Source organism: Tarenaya hassleriana, unplaced genomic scaffold (assembly GCF_000463585.1).
Source record: "Tarenaya hassleriana unplaced genomic scaffold, ASM46358v1 Cleome6, whole genome shotgun sequence".
NCBI classification, from domain to species: domain Eukaryota; kingdom Viridiplantae; phylum Streptophyta; class Magnoliopsida; order Brassicales; family Cleomaceae; genus Tarenaya; species Tarenaya hassleriana.
This window is the reverse complement of record NW_010968505.1, coordinates 1,198,456-1,218,967: the sequence shown is the minus strand read 5'-3', so window position 1 is coordinate 1,218,967 and position 20,512 is coordinate 1,198,456. Positions and strand designations below refer to the sequence as shown.

The window sequence follows — 20,512 nt, the reverse complement described above, 5'->3', positions numbered from 1 at the left end:
GCGGCCTCGGGCCCGGCCGCTGCTGCTGCCTCCTCGGCCGGAGCGGTCTCCTTGGCGTCCTCAGCAGTTGTTTCTGCGGTCGTCTCAGCCTCTGTTTCCTTCTGATTCTCACCTCCTTCTGTGTTTTTCTCCTGCAAATATGATCGTAATATTAGTTATAGAAATAATCTGTCGGAGAATAACATTGCCCTAAAGCAGTATATTACCTGAACTGAAAGGGCTTCAGCTTCAGGCTTGTTATGAACAGAACCCTCCTCCTTCATGTCTGATTCCTTGGGTCTACTGGCACAGCCTCCCATTATTATTATTTTTTTGTTATTTGTTTAAATATTTTTTTCGTGGGGTTGGGCTGTGGAGTATGAAGGAGAAAAAAAAATATCGATCTTTCAGATTCTTATTTTTATTATTGTTAACCCAAGGATGAGGAAAATGCAGAGAACAAGTTAGGGTTTATATAGGTGAAGGCCATTCCGATTTCCATGGAGTTTTTTGGTCTTTTTTCCTTTGAATGTTTCCCATTTGCCAAAATTAGGTTTTCCCGTTTGAATAGGAAACCAAATTAGGGATGTACAGATTCTGGATATATCCTCAAATGAAATGACACGTATGTTTTTTCTATATGTGGAAACTAGCATCTGCTAAAGAAAGAACATCAAATTTTGCTTTTTTATTTTATTTTTCGAAATGGACCAAAAAATCTTCTAACTGGTGGTACGAGGAATTATTCGTGTGATACAGAAGGAGCTTTTAGTCATTTTCAAATTTATAAGAACCCATAAAATAGTGGGAAAAAAATAAGAACCCATAAAATATTGTGTTCGTACCTTTAAGGATTTCTGTTTATACTCTTGTATTTAGGCCTTGAATGGTAGGAGTTTTTGGAGTTTTTAGAATTCAAAAACAAAAAAAATAACATTCAAATTTTTACAAAATTACTTTTCCTAAAAACTTGGAAAACCGTTGGGTTTGAGTCAGCCGCTGCCGGAAAAACCTTTTGTCTGTAAATACTGCATATTTGATTCCATCCATTTTAGTGAAAAAATCAATGAAAAACCAAAAGCTACTATTTTGGAGTTTTCAAATATTATAAAATCCAAAAGCCAAAAACCAAAAACTAAAAACTAAAATCCAAAAACTAAAACCAAAAACCCAAAATAAAAACCAAAAACTCAAAATAAAAGCCATCTCCATTCAAAGTCTTAAATAAGTAATTTTTGTTCTTTATTTAATGAAACGTGAAGAAAACATATTCAACTTTTCGAATTTTTACAACGGAAATATTTTTAATAGGATTTAGAATTTAGCTTCTATAAAATTGTAATTGCGGATTCTAAAATTGAATATACATATATATATCAATATGTATAAGAGAATGAAAAGCCCATTGTATTGGGAAAAATAAGACCGAACTAGTCCAAGATTCGCGGTTGACAGACTGAACAAACAAGGAACCCAGCGAATAGATTCCGGGAAGCTTCCTTATCACCACGTGTCGTTATCTGATTCGTTGTGTGACAAATCCATCATTCAATTCATGACTTCCTAATATACCTCTGCATTTTTACGATATTACTAACCAACCAACGGCGTCCTGTCCTCTACTTGAGGGGTAAATCCGGTAATTCAGTGTCTTCCTCTACGCGGAGTGTACGTGGTTTATGGATTTCCGCGCGTCAACACATCTTCTTCACGCGCTTCTTTATCCTTTCTGACATTTCTTCGTCGCCACTCTTCTCAGGCTTCCAAAAAAAAAGTTTACTTCTTCCTCTCCACTTTACCAATCCAAATCGTGTCGAGTTTAGGGTTTTTTGCACACTCGAATCTACTTTTTTGTTCTTCTGATTCCTCTGAATCGCATCTTTGATCGAATTTAGAGTTCTTTTTTCAGTTCCGTTTTTCGTAGACCCGAATCTGGGTTTTTTTTTCTTATTCCTCGAAATCGCATCTTTGAATCTGAACATGGAAGTGTTGTCGCTGGATTCTCTTCCGGTGGGATTGAGATTCCGACCAACGGACGAGGAGCTTGTCCGGTACTATCTCCGTATGAAGATCAACGGCCATGATGACGACGTCAGAATCATCCGAGAGGTCGATATCTGCAAATGGGAGCCCTGGGATTTGCCCGGTACTATACTCTCTCCCCCCCCCCCCCCCCCCCCCAGAAATTCTAGATCTTTTTTAAAAGCTCAAATCTCTATGTTACTTCTATAACTTTTGATTTTCGTCCCTGTTCTTTGTCTGAGAGCATTAGTGAACATTGAGTCAAATTATTGTAATTCCTGTATGTTTTTATGGAAACTGCCTTAAAATGAGTTGCTTAATCTCAATTTCACTTTAATCCCGTCTTGTTTGGTAATTTGAGTTTAGGGTTCCTGATATAGAAAAAATATATTTCTTCTCTCTCGCGGTGTTATTCTCAAATGTAACATCCACAGATAATTGGTGTTGATGAACCTGACATTAGTTAGATATGAGTTTACCCCTGAATTCTGTGTGGGCGTTTACTATATTTAGTCTACGTTTCCAGTTACACAGCTTCTGATGTGAGTTCTCGTGTGGGTTTCTTGTAGATATGTCTGTGGTAAAGACAAAAGACTCGGAGTGGCTCTTCTTCTGTCCGTTGGACCGGAAGTACCCAAACGGAAGTAGGATGAACAGGGCAACCGTGGCTGGTTACTGGAAGGCAACGGGGAAGGACCGCAAGATCAAGTCAGTTAACAAGAACATTATCGGCGTTAAGAGGACTCTGGTCTTCTACACTGGTCGGGCTCCCAAGGGGGCTCGTACTTGTTGGGTTATGCACGAGTATCGTGCCACTGAGAAGGACCTCGCCGGCACTAACCCTGGTCAGGTAATGTTCCGTGTCATCCGGGCCATGAAGTATCCGGTTTTTCGGTTCTTGTGCTTGCGTTTTGCCATGACCAAACGATGAATCAAGCAACTTGACAATGGGGGGCGGGGTTCAACTGAGTTTTCTGATGTTATTTCAAATCTTTGTTTTCTATTCTGGTTCTTGGATCGTTGGGTACAGAATTCATTTGTCATATGCAAATTGGGTTTAGGGTTTATAAATGTCCTAATCCTTGAAATCGTATTGGTTGGATTTTCTGATGTTATTTGAAATCTTTGTTTTCTGATATGGTTCTTGGATCATTTGGGTACAGAATCCATTTGTCATATGCAAACTGTTCAAGAAACAACAAGACGAGAATGCTACAGCAGAAGATTCGAAGTCTGATGAGGTTGAACCTGCTATCTCATCTCCGACTTTTGCGAAATCTTCCGCTGATGAGCTGAAGTCTGAGAACGAGCTGTCCGAGGTATCTCTAGCCCCAGAAACACTTGACAGAAAGCCTATCATGGTCGCAGAATCTTCGCTGAGAGTGGCTGCAGAGTGTCACAGTGATCAAAGTGAACCTTGTGACCAACCCGCCGAACTTACATCTGCTGAGGTGAGATTCTCGAATAGACAGGATCCTGTCTTTTTCCAATTCATAGGTTATGTGATAATGTGTTTTAACTTATTTTCTTGCACTGATCCACAGATTGAAGATCTCAAATGGCTGCCTTTAGACTCGGAGTTTCTGGATTTCAAAATGTTCTCTCCACTGCACTCTCAGGTGCAATCGGAGCTTGGAACATCTTTCAACGCATTTCAACCTGGCTCGAGTGACTTGTTCAGCAACCACAGTGGCCTTCAAATCCAGACTCAGTATGGCACAAATGATGAAGATTCGTTTATGGCCGAGTTTCTGGATTCAATCCTTGAAAACCCGGATGAGTTGTCCGGCACAGTTGCAATCCCAGAGAGAGGAGAATATGTTTTGCAGAGTGGGTTCTGCAGTGCAGCACCACCGGCCCAAGAGCAGGTTCGTGGGAAATACCCTAAACTCGTACGTCAGTTATACGCTTTCACCGTCAGAAATCATGGTTTTTGACTGCAATAGCTAATCTCGATCGCAGAAAAAACGTGTCATCATTTGGAGCAACAATACTTAACTCGAAATGTACTTCCTCTGTTTGTAGGAAACACTGGCATGCCCTGGTCCCTTGAGCTCAGGACCGGCTGATCATCTCAGCTCAGGAACAGGAATCACGATCAGGCCGAGGAGGCATTCACCAGCTCAATCTTTCATCAACGATTTTGCAGCGCAGGGTACTGCCCCGAGAAGGTTGCTTCTCCAGAAAAGGCTGAATGGAATCAAGCTGGAGCCCGAAAATCAACCAGAACCTCGTTTTATCGAGAAAGAGGTGAGAATTTAGTTTTGATAACCAAAGAAACCAGTACGTTAGGTGCAACAGGGTTTGAAAAGGGGATGATTTGCGCTGGAATCGAATCCATCCCAAACAGCAAAGACAGTAGCTGTTCTTGTCGAACTATTACAAACCCGTTTGGAGTTCTGACCTTTTAACCATTACAAAATGCACAGATTGAGGAAACAACCAGGACAGCCTCGAAGGAGGGGATCGAAAAGGTTAGAACGAAGAACACCGGTTTCATATTCAAGAAAATCTCGTCGATGACTTGCTCCTATGGGGGATTGCTGAGGGCAGCTGTTGTTGCGGTCTTGTTCTTGATGTCTGTCGGCAGTCTGACCGCAGATCTCTTCTGAAGCTACCAAATTCCACGACGTCGGTGACGTCATCTCGTTCGTTTTCCATTGTACATAGAGATAAACCCGGGATCGTTTTCCTTGAAAGCTTTTGGTTTTTTCAGCTGGACCTCTCCGGGGTAGGACCGGTAGTAGGTAGCTGTGTGTATGTAATTTAGAAGTAGTAGAGAGAGATGGATGTATGGAGAAGATGACAGGAGATCAAACCACTTTGTTCTTAGGGTTCTTTCTTAGGACGAGACCTTTGATGAACATGGAGCTTTCGAAGCTCGGTGGGTTGCATGTCCATGGTGAACTTTCTGATATTTTATGGATGATTTTGAACATCAACCCTTTCTCTTTTTTCTTTTCCGCGAAGAGACCGAATAATCTGGTGGAATAATAGATCGAAGTGAATATGGATCGAATATTTTTCGATTTAATTTTGAAACAAATTTGTTTCAGGTAGAATAACTAAAATTGAGATTCAGACAACGGACCGGTCCATTTCTAAACTGAACGTCTTACCTGCTTTTAGGCGGACAGGCCATCTTCTTCTCTAATTCGCATGTAGAAGAAATGTGTTGTAATGGAGAAAGAGTAACAAGGCACGTTGTCTCGTCACACGTTACGTTCGAATACATGCATCATGCGTGCATGCATGCATGTATGTATGTATGTGTGTTCATCTCCACTGTCTCAATCTTGTCTAACTTGTTACGTCTTTGTTGAATGCGTTTTTTGTCCGTCTCCTATATTAAATTACTTCCTGGTTTTGTTAAATGCACTATTTTAATATATATGATTATGTATGTATCTACATATGTATTTACCAAAACACGTAGGTACGAATGTATATATATATTATTATTTATTTTAGAGTAAATTGATGGATTTAATAAATCTTTTATGTAATTTATATTTATATATATTACATATACTGTTGAGGAGTTATATATGAAAAAACACACTCACACAATATTGCGAAATAAGAATTCCCAAACTGATTCTATTTTTTTGATAAGAGTCAAGTACACTTTAAAGCTTTCCAAGTAATACTCACTCACACTCGTTTCACTCCCCCTGAGCAGAATCCCGTATCACAAGAAATTTTATCAGCCCCCAAATACATTGTGTGCAACGCACACCCCGTGTTACCCCAGATCTAGTCTAGGCTCAGTAAATGGTTCACCTGTTGTTTCAAGGCTCCCCTCAAGTGTACCTCACTTTCTCTCAGATCACTCTCACCAGTGTTTCCCGTACAAGAACTCTTAACCTTATTACAGAAACCTTTTCTCGAATCTTATTCTCGCCAAGTTCTGTAATGGAGTCTTACACCCCTTATAAACTCCTTCTTGTGCTTGTCGTAATATCCTCTCAATATTTGTCTTGCCTTTTCTTCATTGATATAAATGTCCTGTTTCCTTTTCTTGCTTCTTTCCATGTTCGCTTTCCAAATTCAGCTCCAACCTTCCATTTGTCAACTCGAACCTTCTAGATGTTGAATATGCTCTTTTCTTGCTTTAACATTCTCCCCCTTTTTGACTTTCTGCTTAAACACACTCAAACTCACAGAACACACGGTCGCAATTCATAGCAAGTAATTCATAGCATCATAAAGAAGTTTGAAGAATATATCAACAGATTAAGTCCACATAACACATAGCAGATGATAACAGACACGAAAGGGAAAGCAAATAAACACTAAGCATATGATAAACACTAAGCCACTTAAGTCCACTTCACATCCAGGAAGTGTTATTCACTCAGATTCAGCATCTTCAGAGTTTTCTTCCTCGATTTCTTCCTCAGCATCACTTTGTATTTCCTCCACCACTTTTCCTTTTCCTTTGTCCTTAGAACTTGACTCATTCGCTCCACTTTCTCCCCCTGTGTGGATAAGCAGAAACTAAAAAATATGAGCATGAGTTCAAACAGAGAACATACCTGTGGGAGGTGATTGAGCAACCATTACTCTGAAACTCTTCCCGAAGAGCGTGTTGTTTAGCACGAATCTGAGCGACAACTTTGGCATTCTTTCTATTTGACTCCTCCACTTGACGCAACAATTTGTCATGTTTCATCAGTAGAGCAAACGTCTTGCTGCACAGTTGCACACGGCTCAGCTGTGCTCGTTGAACTCTGGACTCAATGATCAAAGGGCGCTGAATGACTTCAGTGATTTCGGAGTCTGCAACAATTTCAGGACTCTGTCGCACAATGATACTCTGAATAAGACAAGGGTGATGGAGCAAGTAACGAACTCTCATATCTTCAGCTCGAGAAAGTATATGACTGTAGATAATGCTTCCTAGGTTGACTTTATCCTTCCTCAGAAACATGAATATCAACATGGCCAGTTCATCCTGAATCATATCAGTTCGGCGGGTAGGAAACCAATTTGTTTTACCAACCAGAAACATGACTCGACTTTCAAACTTAAGGCTGGCAACTGGCATTTTTCCACTTCTTCCTTCAACATATTCACCCGTGAGAGAGACTTCTAAATCCTCAAGTGTAGTTCCAGTGGGATAGTCTTCCAAACCTTGATCTGAGTCATCAAGCGTTCCCAGAAGTTTGTTGATGACTGTGGGAGAGAATTCAATGAACCTTCCTCGGACAAACGCCTTGTGATACATTTGATCTCCAGGAATATCAGTCCTTGGAGTGAGATTCGAATAGAATTCTCGCACGAGCCCTTTGCTGAATGGGCATGCATAGGTCATTGTTTCGGTTAACTAACGCTCCACAAACAGTTCCCAGACTTGATTTTTTCGGAAATCCATTACATTCACATTCCTCTCAGCAATGACTTCAACCCCCTTGAACTTTTCAAATCTCTTCTTGGTTTCAACAGACAAGAATTTCTCTGAGAGGGGTTTGAGAGAAGAATCACTTGATCTGCTAGCCTGAGCAGTTGATTTAGAGGTTTCCCCTTTCTTTTTCTTGGACACTCGCCGTTTCGGGATTCTGCTAGGGCCTTCTGAAGCGTCTTTTGCATGAGCCAAGGTGGTCTTGCGTTTCGTCATAGCTCTACCCTTTGCCTTTCGTTGGAAGACTACTCAAAGGATAGTCAGAATCATCAGAACTGACAGGAACTGGAATCTCCTTTGCACGAGATTGAGTCTCGATGCCCTCCTCCTCCTCTATTCCCGGTAATGAGTCATCTAGGGCTTCAGTAACTGTGCGCTCATCACTTTCCTCCTCTGGGTCCTTAGCCTCATCAGTTTTAGTTTCCTTGACTGAATCTTCATCCATACCGTCATGTCGTTCAGGATGGTCGCTATCGACTTGAGGCATCTCCACTTGTACTTGCTCTGTTGTCAGATCGTTCTCAGACAAATCCTTGTCCTGTTCACAAGTCTTCGCATGGGTGATCTCAGCCGATGCATGTGCAGATTTTTGAGAGGAATCTGCTTCCAGAGTCGTATTCTCGGCTGATCCTTTCTCCGAAATTTCGCCTGTATTCATAGGCACAGTTTCTTCGACAATCACAGGAAGTTGAGGGTTACCTGATTCGCTAGATTGACGAGCAGCGTGTCTAGCAGAGCGTCTTGTTCCCGGTCGAACAATCTTTTCAGTCTTCCTATTCGCCATCTGTGAGAGAATCTCTTTCTGAAACACAAACCCGTGAATTCCGAACCACTAAAGAGAGAGAAACAGAGAGAGACTTGATCGTGGGTGAGCCAAGAGAGCGATAAATTAGGGCACATTTATAAACTTCTTTCCTTTGTTGCCGAGATTCAAATTTTGAAATTAACTTAATTATTTTTCAATTCCCGCTGAACCACAATTAAGCATATTCAAAATACTAACCCTTTTCAATAATCACAGGTCTGTTAGAAAGCGCAAACCGTAACTCAACACAACACAAAAAAATGATTTAAAAAAACGAGATTAGGTTGAGTATACCTGTCAGTGAGATATTTTCTCCGCATAAATGAATTTGACAGTCAGTTGCACTTCACATATTCTCAGATTCTTCTCAAGCCGTATACAAATTTAAACCAGTGTGCATAGCAACCTGATTCTGAACTTCTAGGACGTTGTATCGATAGATTATTCTCACCATTAAGGTCCAGACTATCTCGTTTAGAGATATACTCATGTGAGATACATCAGCTCACAGCGGAGTATTTAGACATTCTTGTAATCACCCACATGAGATTTGCATCCCATTTTCCCTTTCCATTTTTTTTTTGTTTTTTTGTTTGTTTGTTTTTTTTTCAGCCCTTAGACCATCGTATAGAATTCTATCTCTCAACTTAGACCCGAGCACCTCATAAGTTTACTCATATCATGGTTGCTTCAAGTACAAACTCTTGGCAGTATACCACGAAAGAGGAGCAACAGAATCAGTTATTTAAATCTGCATTCGTGAGATGTACCTGAGAATTAGTGAAGTGCTTCTGATCGACATTTCCATCCCTTTGAAGTCCACATCCACCAGACCTGTACCCTTTCCTGCACTTCTCTTTTGAAGATTTAAGAAACCATTTAGAGTTCCCCTACACCGAGGGATTTTTGTAAACCAACAAACCTGTTCATATCTAGAGGTTTAGTAAATATGTCAGCCAATTGTTTTTCAGTAGAAATATACTCAATGATTAAGTTTTTCTTCTCAACTTGTTCTCGTAGAAAATGGTGACGAATCTCAATATGTTTAGTGCGAGAATGTTGAACAAGATTCTTTGAGATATTTATGGCACTCGTATTATCACAGTATGCAGTAAAGAAGGGTAAGATGATACCGTAATCCAAAAGCATCTGACGCATCCATATGAGTTGAGTGCAACAACTTCCCAAGGCTATATACTCTGCTTCAGCTGTGGATAGAGATGTAGAATTTTGCTTCTTGTTGTGCCATGCAATCATGTTGTTTCGAAGGAAGAAGCAACCTCCAGAAGTACTTCGGCGGTCATCAGCATGACCTCCCCAATCTGCATCACAAAAGCCCACCAGCTCACAGCTTGTATCCTTGGTGTAGTGCAGACCATATTCCACAGTTCCTTTCACATATTTAATGATGCGTTTAACTGCCTGCAAATGAGATTTTTTTGGCTTGGCCTGATACCTCGCACAGATACCCACACTCAAACACATATCAGGTCTACTTGCAGCCAGATAAAGTAGACTTCCGATCATTCCTCTGTATAATTTAGTGTCAACATCTTCTCCATCTTCATCTCGAGTCAGCTTTGTTGTAGTGGACATTGGAGTTTTTGCTGACTTACTCCCATCTAGTTCGAACCTTTTGACTAGGTTTCGAGCGTATTTGCTTTGAGAGACAAACATCCCCTCATTTGTTTGCTTCACTTGAAGTCCGAGAAAGAAACTCAATTCGCCAGACATGCTCATTTCAAATTCATCAGTCATCATCTTGACAAATTTATCCACTTTCTTCTGAGAGACAGAGCCAAACACAATGTCATCAACATATACTTGAACTACCATCACGTCTCCATCTTCATTGTGGATAAACAGAGTCTGATCTACTCCCCTCTTTTGTACCCGTGATCAATTAAAATGAAGTCAAGCGTTCATACCAAGCCCGATGCGCCTGTTTGAGGCCATACAGAGCCTTCTTCAATCGAAAAACATGATCGGGGAAGTGAGGATCTTCGAAACCAGTTGGTTGCTCCACATAAACTTCCTCTTGAAGCACCCCATTGAGAAATGCACTTTTAACATCCATTTGATAAAGTTTAATGCCCAGATTGCAAGCAACACCCAGAAGTAAACAGATAGATTCCAATCGAGCCACGGGTGCAAAAGTTTCATCAAAGTCGATTCCCTCAACCTGAGTATATCCTTGTGCAACTAGATGCGCCTTGTTACGGACAATCTCTCCATGCTCATTCGACTTATTTTTTAACACCCACTTTGTCTCGATTACATTAGTATGAGAAGGACGAGGAACCAAGTACCAAACATCATTGCGCACAAACTGTTCCAATTCTTCTTGCATAGCTTTCACCCAGAATTCATCTTGCAATGCCTCACAGACTTTCTTAAGCTCAAATTGAGAAGTGAAACACACAAAGCGAATCAAGTCTTTATAGTTGATGCGTGTATTACCTCTCATTTACCGTGGACCATGAACCTCCCCGATGACGTCTCCTGGAGAGTGATTGCGATGAACAGCTACTGGTGGAGACGTTGGTGGTACGGACTCAGTCAAAGACTCTGTGTCAGATACAACATCTTCTGAATCATCCTGGTCAATTGATTCTGACTTAGAAGGAAGTAGATCTGGATTCAGTTGAGTAGGGAAAAGGGGAAGCGATACAGCAGTAGACTCTTGAAGATTATCTTCATCGAAAACAACATTTGCAGATTCCATGACCGTCTTGGTGCGTAGATTAAATACTCTGTAAGCTACAGAATTTTGGGCATACCCAAGAAAAATTCCTTCGTCGCTTCGTGCATCCATTTTCCCCAAATATTCTCTGTCATTTAGGATATAACACTTGCACCCAAAAATGTGAATATACTTAAGAGATGGAACTTTACCTTTCCAGATCTCATACGGGGTTTTCGGCATGCCAGGCCGAAGATAAATGCGATTTATCAAGTAACACGTTGTACTCATTGCTTCAGCCCAGAATTTGATTGCTACATCTTTAGCATGTAGCATTGACCGTGCCATCTCCTGCAACGTTCTGTTTTTTCTCTCAACGACACCATTTTGCTGAGGTGTTTTCGGAGCTGAGTATTCATGAGAGATGCCATGTGTATCACAGAAGTGCTGGAACATAGCATTCTCAAATTCTCTGCCATGGTCACTGCGAATACGTTGAACAGTTCCATTTCCATTCTTCAACTGGAGTATTAAATGCTGAAAAGCTATACAAGCCTCTGATTTCTCTCGCAGAAACCTTACCCATGTAAAGCGCGAATAGTCATCCACACACACCAGAACATACCTTTTGCCACCAAAACTTTCGGTCTGCATAGGTCCCATCAGGTCCATGTGAACAAGCTCTAGTATGTGTGATGTATGTATATCCTCAGTCTTCTTATGCCGTATTCGAACTTGTTTTCCAAGTTGACAAGCCTTGCAGACAAATTTATCATTGTGAGAAAGTGTTGGAAGATCCCGAACAGCACCTGACTTGGAGAGCTTGACCAATGTGCGCATGTTGATATGCCCCAATCTTTGATGCCACAAGTCCATTTCATCTTTCTTCACAACGAGACATGTTTGCTGAGGCACAGTGCGCTGAGTGTTCACCCAAGTATAGCAGTTGTTAGAATTTCTCATCCCTGTTAGAACGCACTTGTTGTCTGTATCCGTCACAAAACATGCATTCTTTGTGAACTTGACTCGCATTCCATTGTCGCAGAGTTGACTAATGCTGATAAGATTTGTTTTTAGACCCTGTACAACCTTGACATCATTCAATCTTGGAAGGCCAGCGTGATCAAGTTTTCCTTTGCCCAATATTTTTCCTTGTTTACCATCTCCGAAAGTAACACTCCCTCCTTTCTGAATTTCTACAAAGTCTTTCAGAAGATCTTGACTTCCTGTCATGTGTCTGGAGCATCCACTATCAAAGTACCAGACCCCTGCAATGTTGTTTTGCTCCGTAGTGTACGCAACATTGCATCTGATATCCGATTTTTTAACCCATATGAGATTCCAAGTAGGATAATGATAGTGTGGTGATGTATACATGTAGACATTCTTGTTTCTTTGTAGATAGAAACAGTTTCGTCGAATGTGTCCTTCCTTGCCACAGTGATAGCATATCCGATCCTCTGTATGTGTCTTGTAGCATTCTTCGAGAAATGTCGTGACAAGGATCCCCTGATCATTGAGGAAGAAGCTTCTTGATTCAGGTTCCCTCCGGACACAAACTTCAGAGTAGTTTGTACTTTACCAAGATAACCAAGTCCGAAACGATCTCCAAAGTTTCGTCTTATGCCAAGTAAGTGATCCAACTTCCCAGTTCCATTACCAAGGAGATGAATATTCTTCTTGGTTCCTTCCAGCTGACATTTCATATTGGACACCTCCTCTTCTTTCTGAATCAACTTCTGTTTGGTGTCTCTCAGTTGTTGTTGAACTTGACTGAGTTCTTTCTCCAACTGTCGTTTCTCAATTATGAGTTGCTTGTTCATATCCACCAATTTGGTCATATCTTTGAAAAGATCTTCTTCAGTAATCTCCTTATCATCACTGTTTGCATCTTGATCAGCTTCTTCTTCTATCACTCCTAGAAATGCCACAAAATTCGACAAGTCTTCTTTTTCACTATCGCTCTCAGTACTCGAGATGTCCTCTTCATGAGTGACTAAAGACTTTCCTTTGCGCTTGAGACATTCTACTTTTGTGTGACCGAACCCTTTGCACTCAAAACACTGAGTCTCTTTGAGATTTTTCAGAACACTTTCTCTTTTTGCAATACTCGGACATTCTGCCTTCCAATGTCCCGTACCTTTACACTCCAAACACTTTCCAGCCTCTCGATCGTTTTGATTTCCAAACTTCTTCCTCCCTTTGAAGAATTTGTTGAAATTTCTGACAACAAGTGACATTTGATCATGCAGTTCTTCTTCAGTTAGCTTCTTGTTTTTCACTGGCAACTTGATTTCTGCTTCACTTATTTTTGTTTCTGGAACATGTAATGCCACTCCTCTTTTTGTATGAGTAGCTGATCCTCCATTCATTAGTTGCAATCTCAGTTCATGTGCGGCGAAGGTACCTACAGCTTCCTTGAATGTAACAGTATCCAAGTTGTTTACACCTTCAAAGACAAGAATCTGTGAATGATACTTAGCTGGCAGGCTGTTCAGAAGTTTCTTCACCAGCTTGTCGTTGGTAATCTTTCTCCCAAGTACACTTGCCTCATTTGACAATGCACTCAATTTCCCACAGAATTCTTTCACGCTCTCATCATCTCCCATCCTCAGCCATTCAAACTGCAGATCAATCATATCCAGTATGTTCCTTTTTACTTTGGAAGTTCCTTCATGAATAAGTTCCAGAGTATCCCAGGTGTCCTTCGCAGTTTCACATCCTTGTATTTGTTCGAATTCATCAGGACTGACACTACTGAAAATGATTGATAAAGCCTTCTGATTCATAGCCGAGTCTTTCTTCTCTTGAGCTGTCCATTGATTTTTTGGCTTCGTTACTATAGCTCAATCAATGACATCAGTTGGTCGAGTCCATCCATCAGTGACAGCACTCCACGTATCTTCATCAAGGCCACGAATATAGGAGCTGAACTTCACTTTCCAATGTCCATAGTTGGTTGAGTCAAGCATAGTAGTTTTTCCAAACGATTGTGAATCTTTGAACCCTTCCATTGTGTGAAACTGAATCGTACACCGATATGAGGGGAAAACTTTCCTGCGATCAGTGACCTGCTCTGATACCAATTGAAAAAACACACACACACAATATTGCGAAATAAGAATTCTCAAACTGATTCTATTTCTTTGATAAGAGTCAAGTACACTTCAAAGCTTTCCAAGTAATACTCACTCACACTCGTTCCACTCCCCCTGAGCAGCATCTCGTATCACAAGAAATTCTATCAGCCCCCAAACACACTGTGTGCAGCGCACACCCCGTGTTACCCCAGATCTAGTCTAGGCCCAGTAAAGTGTTCACCTGTTGTTTCAAGGCTCCCCCTCAAGTGTACCTCACTTTCTCTCAGATCACTCTCACCAGTATTTCCCGTACAAGAACTCTTAACCTTATTACAGAAACCTTTTCTCGAATCTTATTCTCGCCAAGTTCTGTAATGGAGTCTTACACCCCTTATAAACTCCTTCTTGTGATTGTCGTAATATCCTCTCAATATTTGTCTTGCCTTTTCTTCATTGATATAAATATCATGTTTCCTTTTCTTGCTTCTTTCCATGTTCGCTTTCCAAATTCAGCTCCAACCTTCCATTTGTCAATTCGACCTTCTAGATGTTGAATATGCTCTTTCCTTGCTTTAACAATATATTCGTAAATGATATAGTATATGAATTGGTAAAGTATATAGTGTGTTTGATGAAGTATATACTTGTATTTAGTAGTAAAATTTAAGTATAGAAACACAATATGGGCGTGTTAATTTCAACACAGACAGTGTTAGATGCGTGGTAATTCCAACATGGGTAGTGTTAGATTCAACACAAACCGTGTCAATTCTTTGAGAAAATATTATTTTTTTGCTACATTTGATACGGTCGTCTTACGTGCAATACGGATCGTGTCAATTCTCTAAGATAATGTTATTTTTGCACAGACATTTAACACGGACCGTATCGGTTTCGACACGGATCGTGTTAAATATCTGGAACATGAACAAATACGACTTTTGCATAAAAACTACTAAATTGATATAACTTTTGATGGCGTCTCTAGTGGTTTATAACACAGAAATGTATGATAATGTTGGATATACGAAATCTAATAGTTTTTTGAGAGATTTGTGAGCCATTTTGGTGAATAAACTTGCTATTTCTTCTCCGTCTTTTACTGTTCATCATTTTTCTCGGGTTTTTCTGTTTTGGGTAATTTTTTACGAGTAAATCAATCGTTGCTGATATTTTTTTATATCTCTAAACGTATTCTCGGATTTCTTTTTTGTTCGGTGGAGAGGGAATAACGTTTTTAAAAAATAAAATCATACCTAAAAAAATCATATCTGGATTCATCTAATTCTTTATTGTTTTTCGATTCTGTTTTTTTCGTTCGTTTTCTTTCTTTTTTATCCAGACCCATCCATTTTCTAACATGTATATATGTAAATATGTATATATGTATGTATGTATGTATGTATGTAGAGAATATATTATGCGATTGTGCATGTCAGTTACATATAGACGCTGGAATCTGATGGCGGTTGGACTCATGTCACCACATGTAACGTAGCGCATACAAAAACAAAAACTTTTTCTTTTGGAATCTTATAAAATTAATTACGAGACTTTTATCTTTGGTTAGCCCATATATATATATACACGGTCTCTTGATTACATATTAGATAATAGTTATTTTATTAATTACTTTTGTAATTCAATATAAAAAATATATAGTCAATATAAAGATATGATTTCCCGTGCTGACGCGGATTGAAGTCGTATGTTGGTTGGTGGAATAAGATTTCTTTGTTTCTTCTAGAATTATTATAACCACATAATATTTCCATAGTGATAATATTTATTTTTGCACAAAACTGCAGATTAATCTCGTTTTTTTTCTTTCTATATATATATACTCTTAAAATAACAGATAACTTCACATTTAACTGAATATTTATTTTCTGAATACAATTTTTTATTAAATTATTTTCACATTTATTTCAAATTCAAATTAGCTATACTTTATATTTTTTTATTTTGTTTAAAAATTATTAACCTGTAAACTAAATGAGCTATATTTTGGATATCCACCTGATAAATTCTCAATAGGTATATATTTCGTAAAGAGAACTAAAATTTAAAAAATAAAAAACCTAACACAATTGAAAAGATGCTTCATGCATATAACTTGATGATGATTCTAAATCTCTCCAATAATTCTCACCGAACCCACCAAGCAACTTATAGATAGAATTATGATTATATAACATTCAATCTTAAAATGTAAAGTAACACTCACCGACCAAAAGAACAATGTAAATATGTTAACCGAAAGAACTTTTTCCTTTTTTACTAATCATGGAATAATAAATGGCAAATAAAATAAGAGATATATAATTATAAGCATAGAATGTAATTGGGAGTCCATTACATATATCTACTCACACATATATATGTGTGTGTATGTATATATAATATATATATATATATATATTATGAGATGTAAGCGTCAAGGTGAGTCACTTCCAGGTGTTAGGGCACATGTAAACAATGGACCCATCTGTTCCTTTTTTTTTGCATTTAAGAGATAAAGTTTAATCATTTTTTCCAATTTGAATTTTAAATTCAAAACTATTTTAAAGTTTTGGTTAATTAAAGATGTCCCAAAATTACAATTTCACCAAACATAGAATAGTAACAGCTCAACCACACAAACCCCATCATCCATGGTCTTGGTTTAGTTTTATGGTAAACTGATGTTATCTCGTGACTTATCACTTTCACCTACCAATCTTACTATATAAATACATGTATTCATACGTGTACGTGTGCAATACAGTATAATTATATCAAATTTGGTACCAATGCTTCGTTTTTTTTTAAAAATAAAAATATCTCAGTTCTATTCCAATTAATCCTTTGGTGTATATATAATATAATATGTGTTTTGTCACGGAAAATATGGTGTTTCATCTAATACGTATTTTCCCTTACCATATGTATAGATTTTATTTTCACTAATTACCACATCTATTTAACTTTTACTTTTTACTCATGTTGGTTGATTCGGTTAAATGTTCCTCGACTCAACAAACTTCGACCAACCGTAGATGGTTCGTCACTATGTGTAATCCAAAATCCAACAGCAATATGAGTATTTATAAAATAAGGCATGACGACTTTTTTTTCTTTTCCTTTTTCAATTTAAAAAGTAAAAACAAATAAAATTTTACATATTATTATAATTTCTGATTTTTATTATGTATATATCTATATGACACAAATACTATGTTAAATTTAACAATTTCAAGTTTAGATTTTATATATAAATTATGGTTATGGTAATCTCGAGGTAAAGCAGGCCATGTGGCATCGACTTTCTAACCTGCTAAAACTAAAAGTTTCATGCATGCATGTATGTTAAAAACATCATCAGTGCATGCCATAGGATTTATTTTTGTATTTATTTTCAGGGCACCCCACGTTTCGTCCATCCCGAGAATTTTATTACTTTGTATTGCAAAAATTAAAAAAAAAATAAAGTTTATTAATTTTCTATTTTTATGAAAATAGGGAACACTTTGCTTAATCGGTTCCTTCCCTTGCGTTGGAATTGTAAAAAACCTAAACTTGTAGGTGAAGGATTGTGAAACCTCATAAAAAAAGAACTGGAGAATCAATGAATTTAAATTTAAACACTCTATTTATGGGTTTTTATATATATTATCCTCCCAAAATTATTTTTTAATTAGTTTAAACTATAAATAATTATGCTACAAAGTAAGATTTTTTACATCAATCGACTATCCAGTTTTTATTAATCGGATGGGTTACTTGAACTATTGTTTGCTTGTTTATCTTTCCATTACATGACACACAAAAACAAAGATACCATTATTACAGATGAATTTATCTCGATCGATAAATCTAAACAAAATTATTAATTTTAATATCTGTGAATATTTTTATAATCCATGCACGAAATAGGTTATTTGAACCGATCGAAATCGTAAAACCCAGGAAATAAAATCGTCTAATTATCGAAACAACGAAAAGAACAAAAAATAATACAATATTATAGGTCTGGATGTATATATGTACGCATATATAATGTTTACAAAAAAAATCCGTAGGATCTATTGAAAAAAAACGAATGGAGGGATGTAGGGTTGCGTAGCAGTGTGCGACACGTCATCTAATTAACTTTTTTCTCGAAATAACATAGAAAATTATAAATTAGAAATTATGATTAAGATTTGGTTATTGAGAAATTAAAAGAAAAAAAATAAAATCAGAAAGGTCGGTGCTCTGATACAAAGTATTGTCCTTTTCGATGCTAAATTATTACCCCATAATTTCATTCTTTTTAATTATATATATATATATATATATATATATATTGTGTGTTCTCCAGAATATCCCTGTCCGAGGAACTATATTAATATACATATACTAATATTTCATATTTTTATTTTTATTTTTATGCTTCTTCCTATGAAAAAGAATAAAAAATAATAATTTAAACAACAGTCATCATCATGATCTTATCATCATCATCATCATCATCATCGTCATTAGGAAAAACATTTGAAAATTTGAGAGAAACCCACATTTTTCATTGCCTATAAAATCAGCAAACCTCTAGCCATTTTGTTCCCCTTTCACTTCTCTTCACAAACATAACATAAACAAATTAAAAAAGAAATAATCTCAACAGAGGTTATAATTTAAGAACAGTGTATAAGGTACGTATGCGTATAAATCTACACGTACACATATATAAATATACGTGTATATATATATATGTCTGGTGATTAGTTTCTGCCATGTGCTATGGAATCAGCCTCTTATGCTTTATGTTCTGTTATTCCCCCCACCCTCATGTACAAATAATATTTATATAATATAAGCTACTAATAATATTCCGATTTCTTTACCAAATAATAATAATAATAATAATATTCTCATTGATTCCATCATCACATTCGCCCGTTCATATAAATATTCACTCGTACTCCCTCATTCCTCCATCCCCTTTTACCAGAGAGATTATTCGTTTTAATTCGAAACATTATTATATTCTTGGCGTAGGAGTGTACTGTTCTTCGGATAATCCACCAGATGGGCGAAGAAACTAAACCCGTAAGCTCCCAACCTTAGATTTCTTGAATACACACACACACACACACATATATATATATATATGTAAGCTCGTTTGGATGAACATTGAGCTCGTAGGAATGGCGAAAATGCCTATGTGTCAGTCTACTGTACGAGAACTAATGGATGGGTTTCTTGAGGATACAATGAATTTAGGTAGAAGGAAAGGCAGAGGAGGCACCTGCCCCTGAACCCGCTCCAGCTCCAGCTCCAGCTCCGGCGGAGGACGAGAAACAGCCGGCGGAAGAGGATAAACCGGCGGCGGAGGAGCCACCGCCACCTCCATCTCCGCCGCCGCCGTTTATGCTCTACGTGGACTTGCATTGCGTCGGATGCGCCAAAAAGATCGAGCGGTCCATTCTAAAGATTAGAGGTATATATATACACACGTGTACGATGTTATTTAACGCACGATGATGTTGTATAAAACATAGTATGAAGTTGATGTGTGTGTGTGTGTATGTATAGGTGTGGAGGGGGTGGTTATGGACATGAATGCGAACCAGGTGACTATAAAAGGAGTGGTGGATCCAGAAGCAGTGTGCAACAAGATCATGAAGAAGACGAAGCGACCGGCAAAGGTTCTTTCGCCCGCTCCGGCGGCGGAGGGGGAGCCTCTGCCGCCGATGATAACCTCTCAGGTTTCCGGCGTCACCACCGTCGAGCTTAACGTCAACATGCACTGCGAGGCCTGCGCCGATCAGCTCAAGAAGAAGATCCTCAAAATGAGAGGTATATACATGTATACAGTATACACACACACATATATACATACACCCATACATGTACTCGCACATTAACGAGATTTCTATTACGTGTATATAATGATACGGAACGGCAGGGGTACAGTCAGCAGTGACGGAGCATACGACCGGAAAAGTGACGGTGACGGGAACGATGGACGCCGAGAAGTTGGCGGATTATGTTTATCGGCGGACGAAGAAGCAGGCGAGAATCGTCCCTCAGCCGGAGCCGGAGCCGAAGCCCGAGTCTCCGGCAGAAAAACCGGCGGAGGAAGAGAGTAAAGGCGATGAAAAACCGGTGGAAGGAGGAGAGGAGAAGAAGGAAGACGGCGAAGGAAAGGAAGAGGAGGCCAATAAGGAAGGCGGCGGAGACGCAGGCGCAGCGGCGGCGGAGGTGGAAGGCGGAGGGATTCCGGCGGCGGCGGAGGAAGAAGGGATGAAGAGGATGGTGTATTATTACCAGCCTATGTACGTCATTGAACGGATTCCGCCGCCTCAGCTTTTCAGCGACGAGAATCCTAATGCTTGTTGCATTTCCTAGTTCTTGGTTTCAGGTTTCATATGGTTAATGTCGAATAATAAATAATAATAATAATATGTGTAACTGGTTCGTTTTTTATGATACAGTTTATGCACATCGAGTTATGTAATTGTAACCGCAACTATACAAAATCTGTTTTTATTAATATAAGAATACATATGTTGTCA

The 20,512-nt window shown here is 38.7% G+C and overlaps 3 protein-coding genes across 3 annotated transcripts; 2 read left to right on the top strand and 1 right to left on the bottom strand.

Annotated features, from left to right (window-relative positions):
* Positions 1–1,701: 1,701 nt before the first annotated feature.
* LOC104798991 (NAC domain-containing protein 62) lies at positions 1,702–4,943 on the top strand. Its single transcript, XM_010521275.1, has 6 exons — positions 1,702–2,125; positions 2,571–2,851; positions 3,165–3,452; positions 3,546–3,869; positions 4,027–4,251; positions 4,431–4,943. Exons 1-6 carry the CDS (start codon positions 1,960–1,962, stop codon positions 4,611–4,613), a joined length of 1,467 nt encoding a protein of 488 aa, XP_010519577.1. The 5' UTR covers positions 1,702–1,959; the 3' UTR covers positions 4,614–4,943.
* Positions 4,944–6,354: 1,411 nt separating this feature from the next.
* On the bottom strand, positions 6,355–7,318 carry LOC104799675. Its single transcript, XM_010522315.1, has 2 exons — positions 6,568–7,318; positions 6,355–6,482 (listed from the first exon to the last, which is right to left on the bottom strand). The coding sequence occupies exons 1-2, from the start codon at positions 7,316–7,318 to the stop codon at positions 6,355–6,357; spliced, it is 879 nt and encodes a 292-aa protein (XP_010520617.1).
* Positions 7,319–18,537: 11,219 nt separating this feature from the next.
* Positions 18,538–20,512, top strand: LOC104798990 (heavy metal-associated isoprenylated plant protein 3). Its single transcript, XM_010521274.1, has 5 exons — positions 18,538–18,646; positions 18,993–19,043; positions 19,218–19,434; positions 19,530–19,793; positions 19,903–20,512. The coding sequence occupies exons 2-5, from the start codon at positions 19,023–19,025 to the stop codon at positions 20,343–20,345; spliced, it is 945 nt and encodes a 314-aa protein (XP_010519576.1). The 5' UTR covers positions 18,538–18,646; positions 18,993–19,022; the 3' UTR covers positions 20,346–20,512.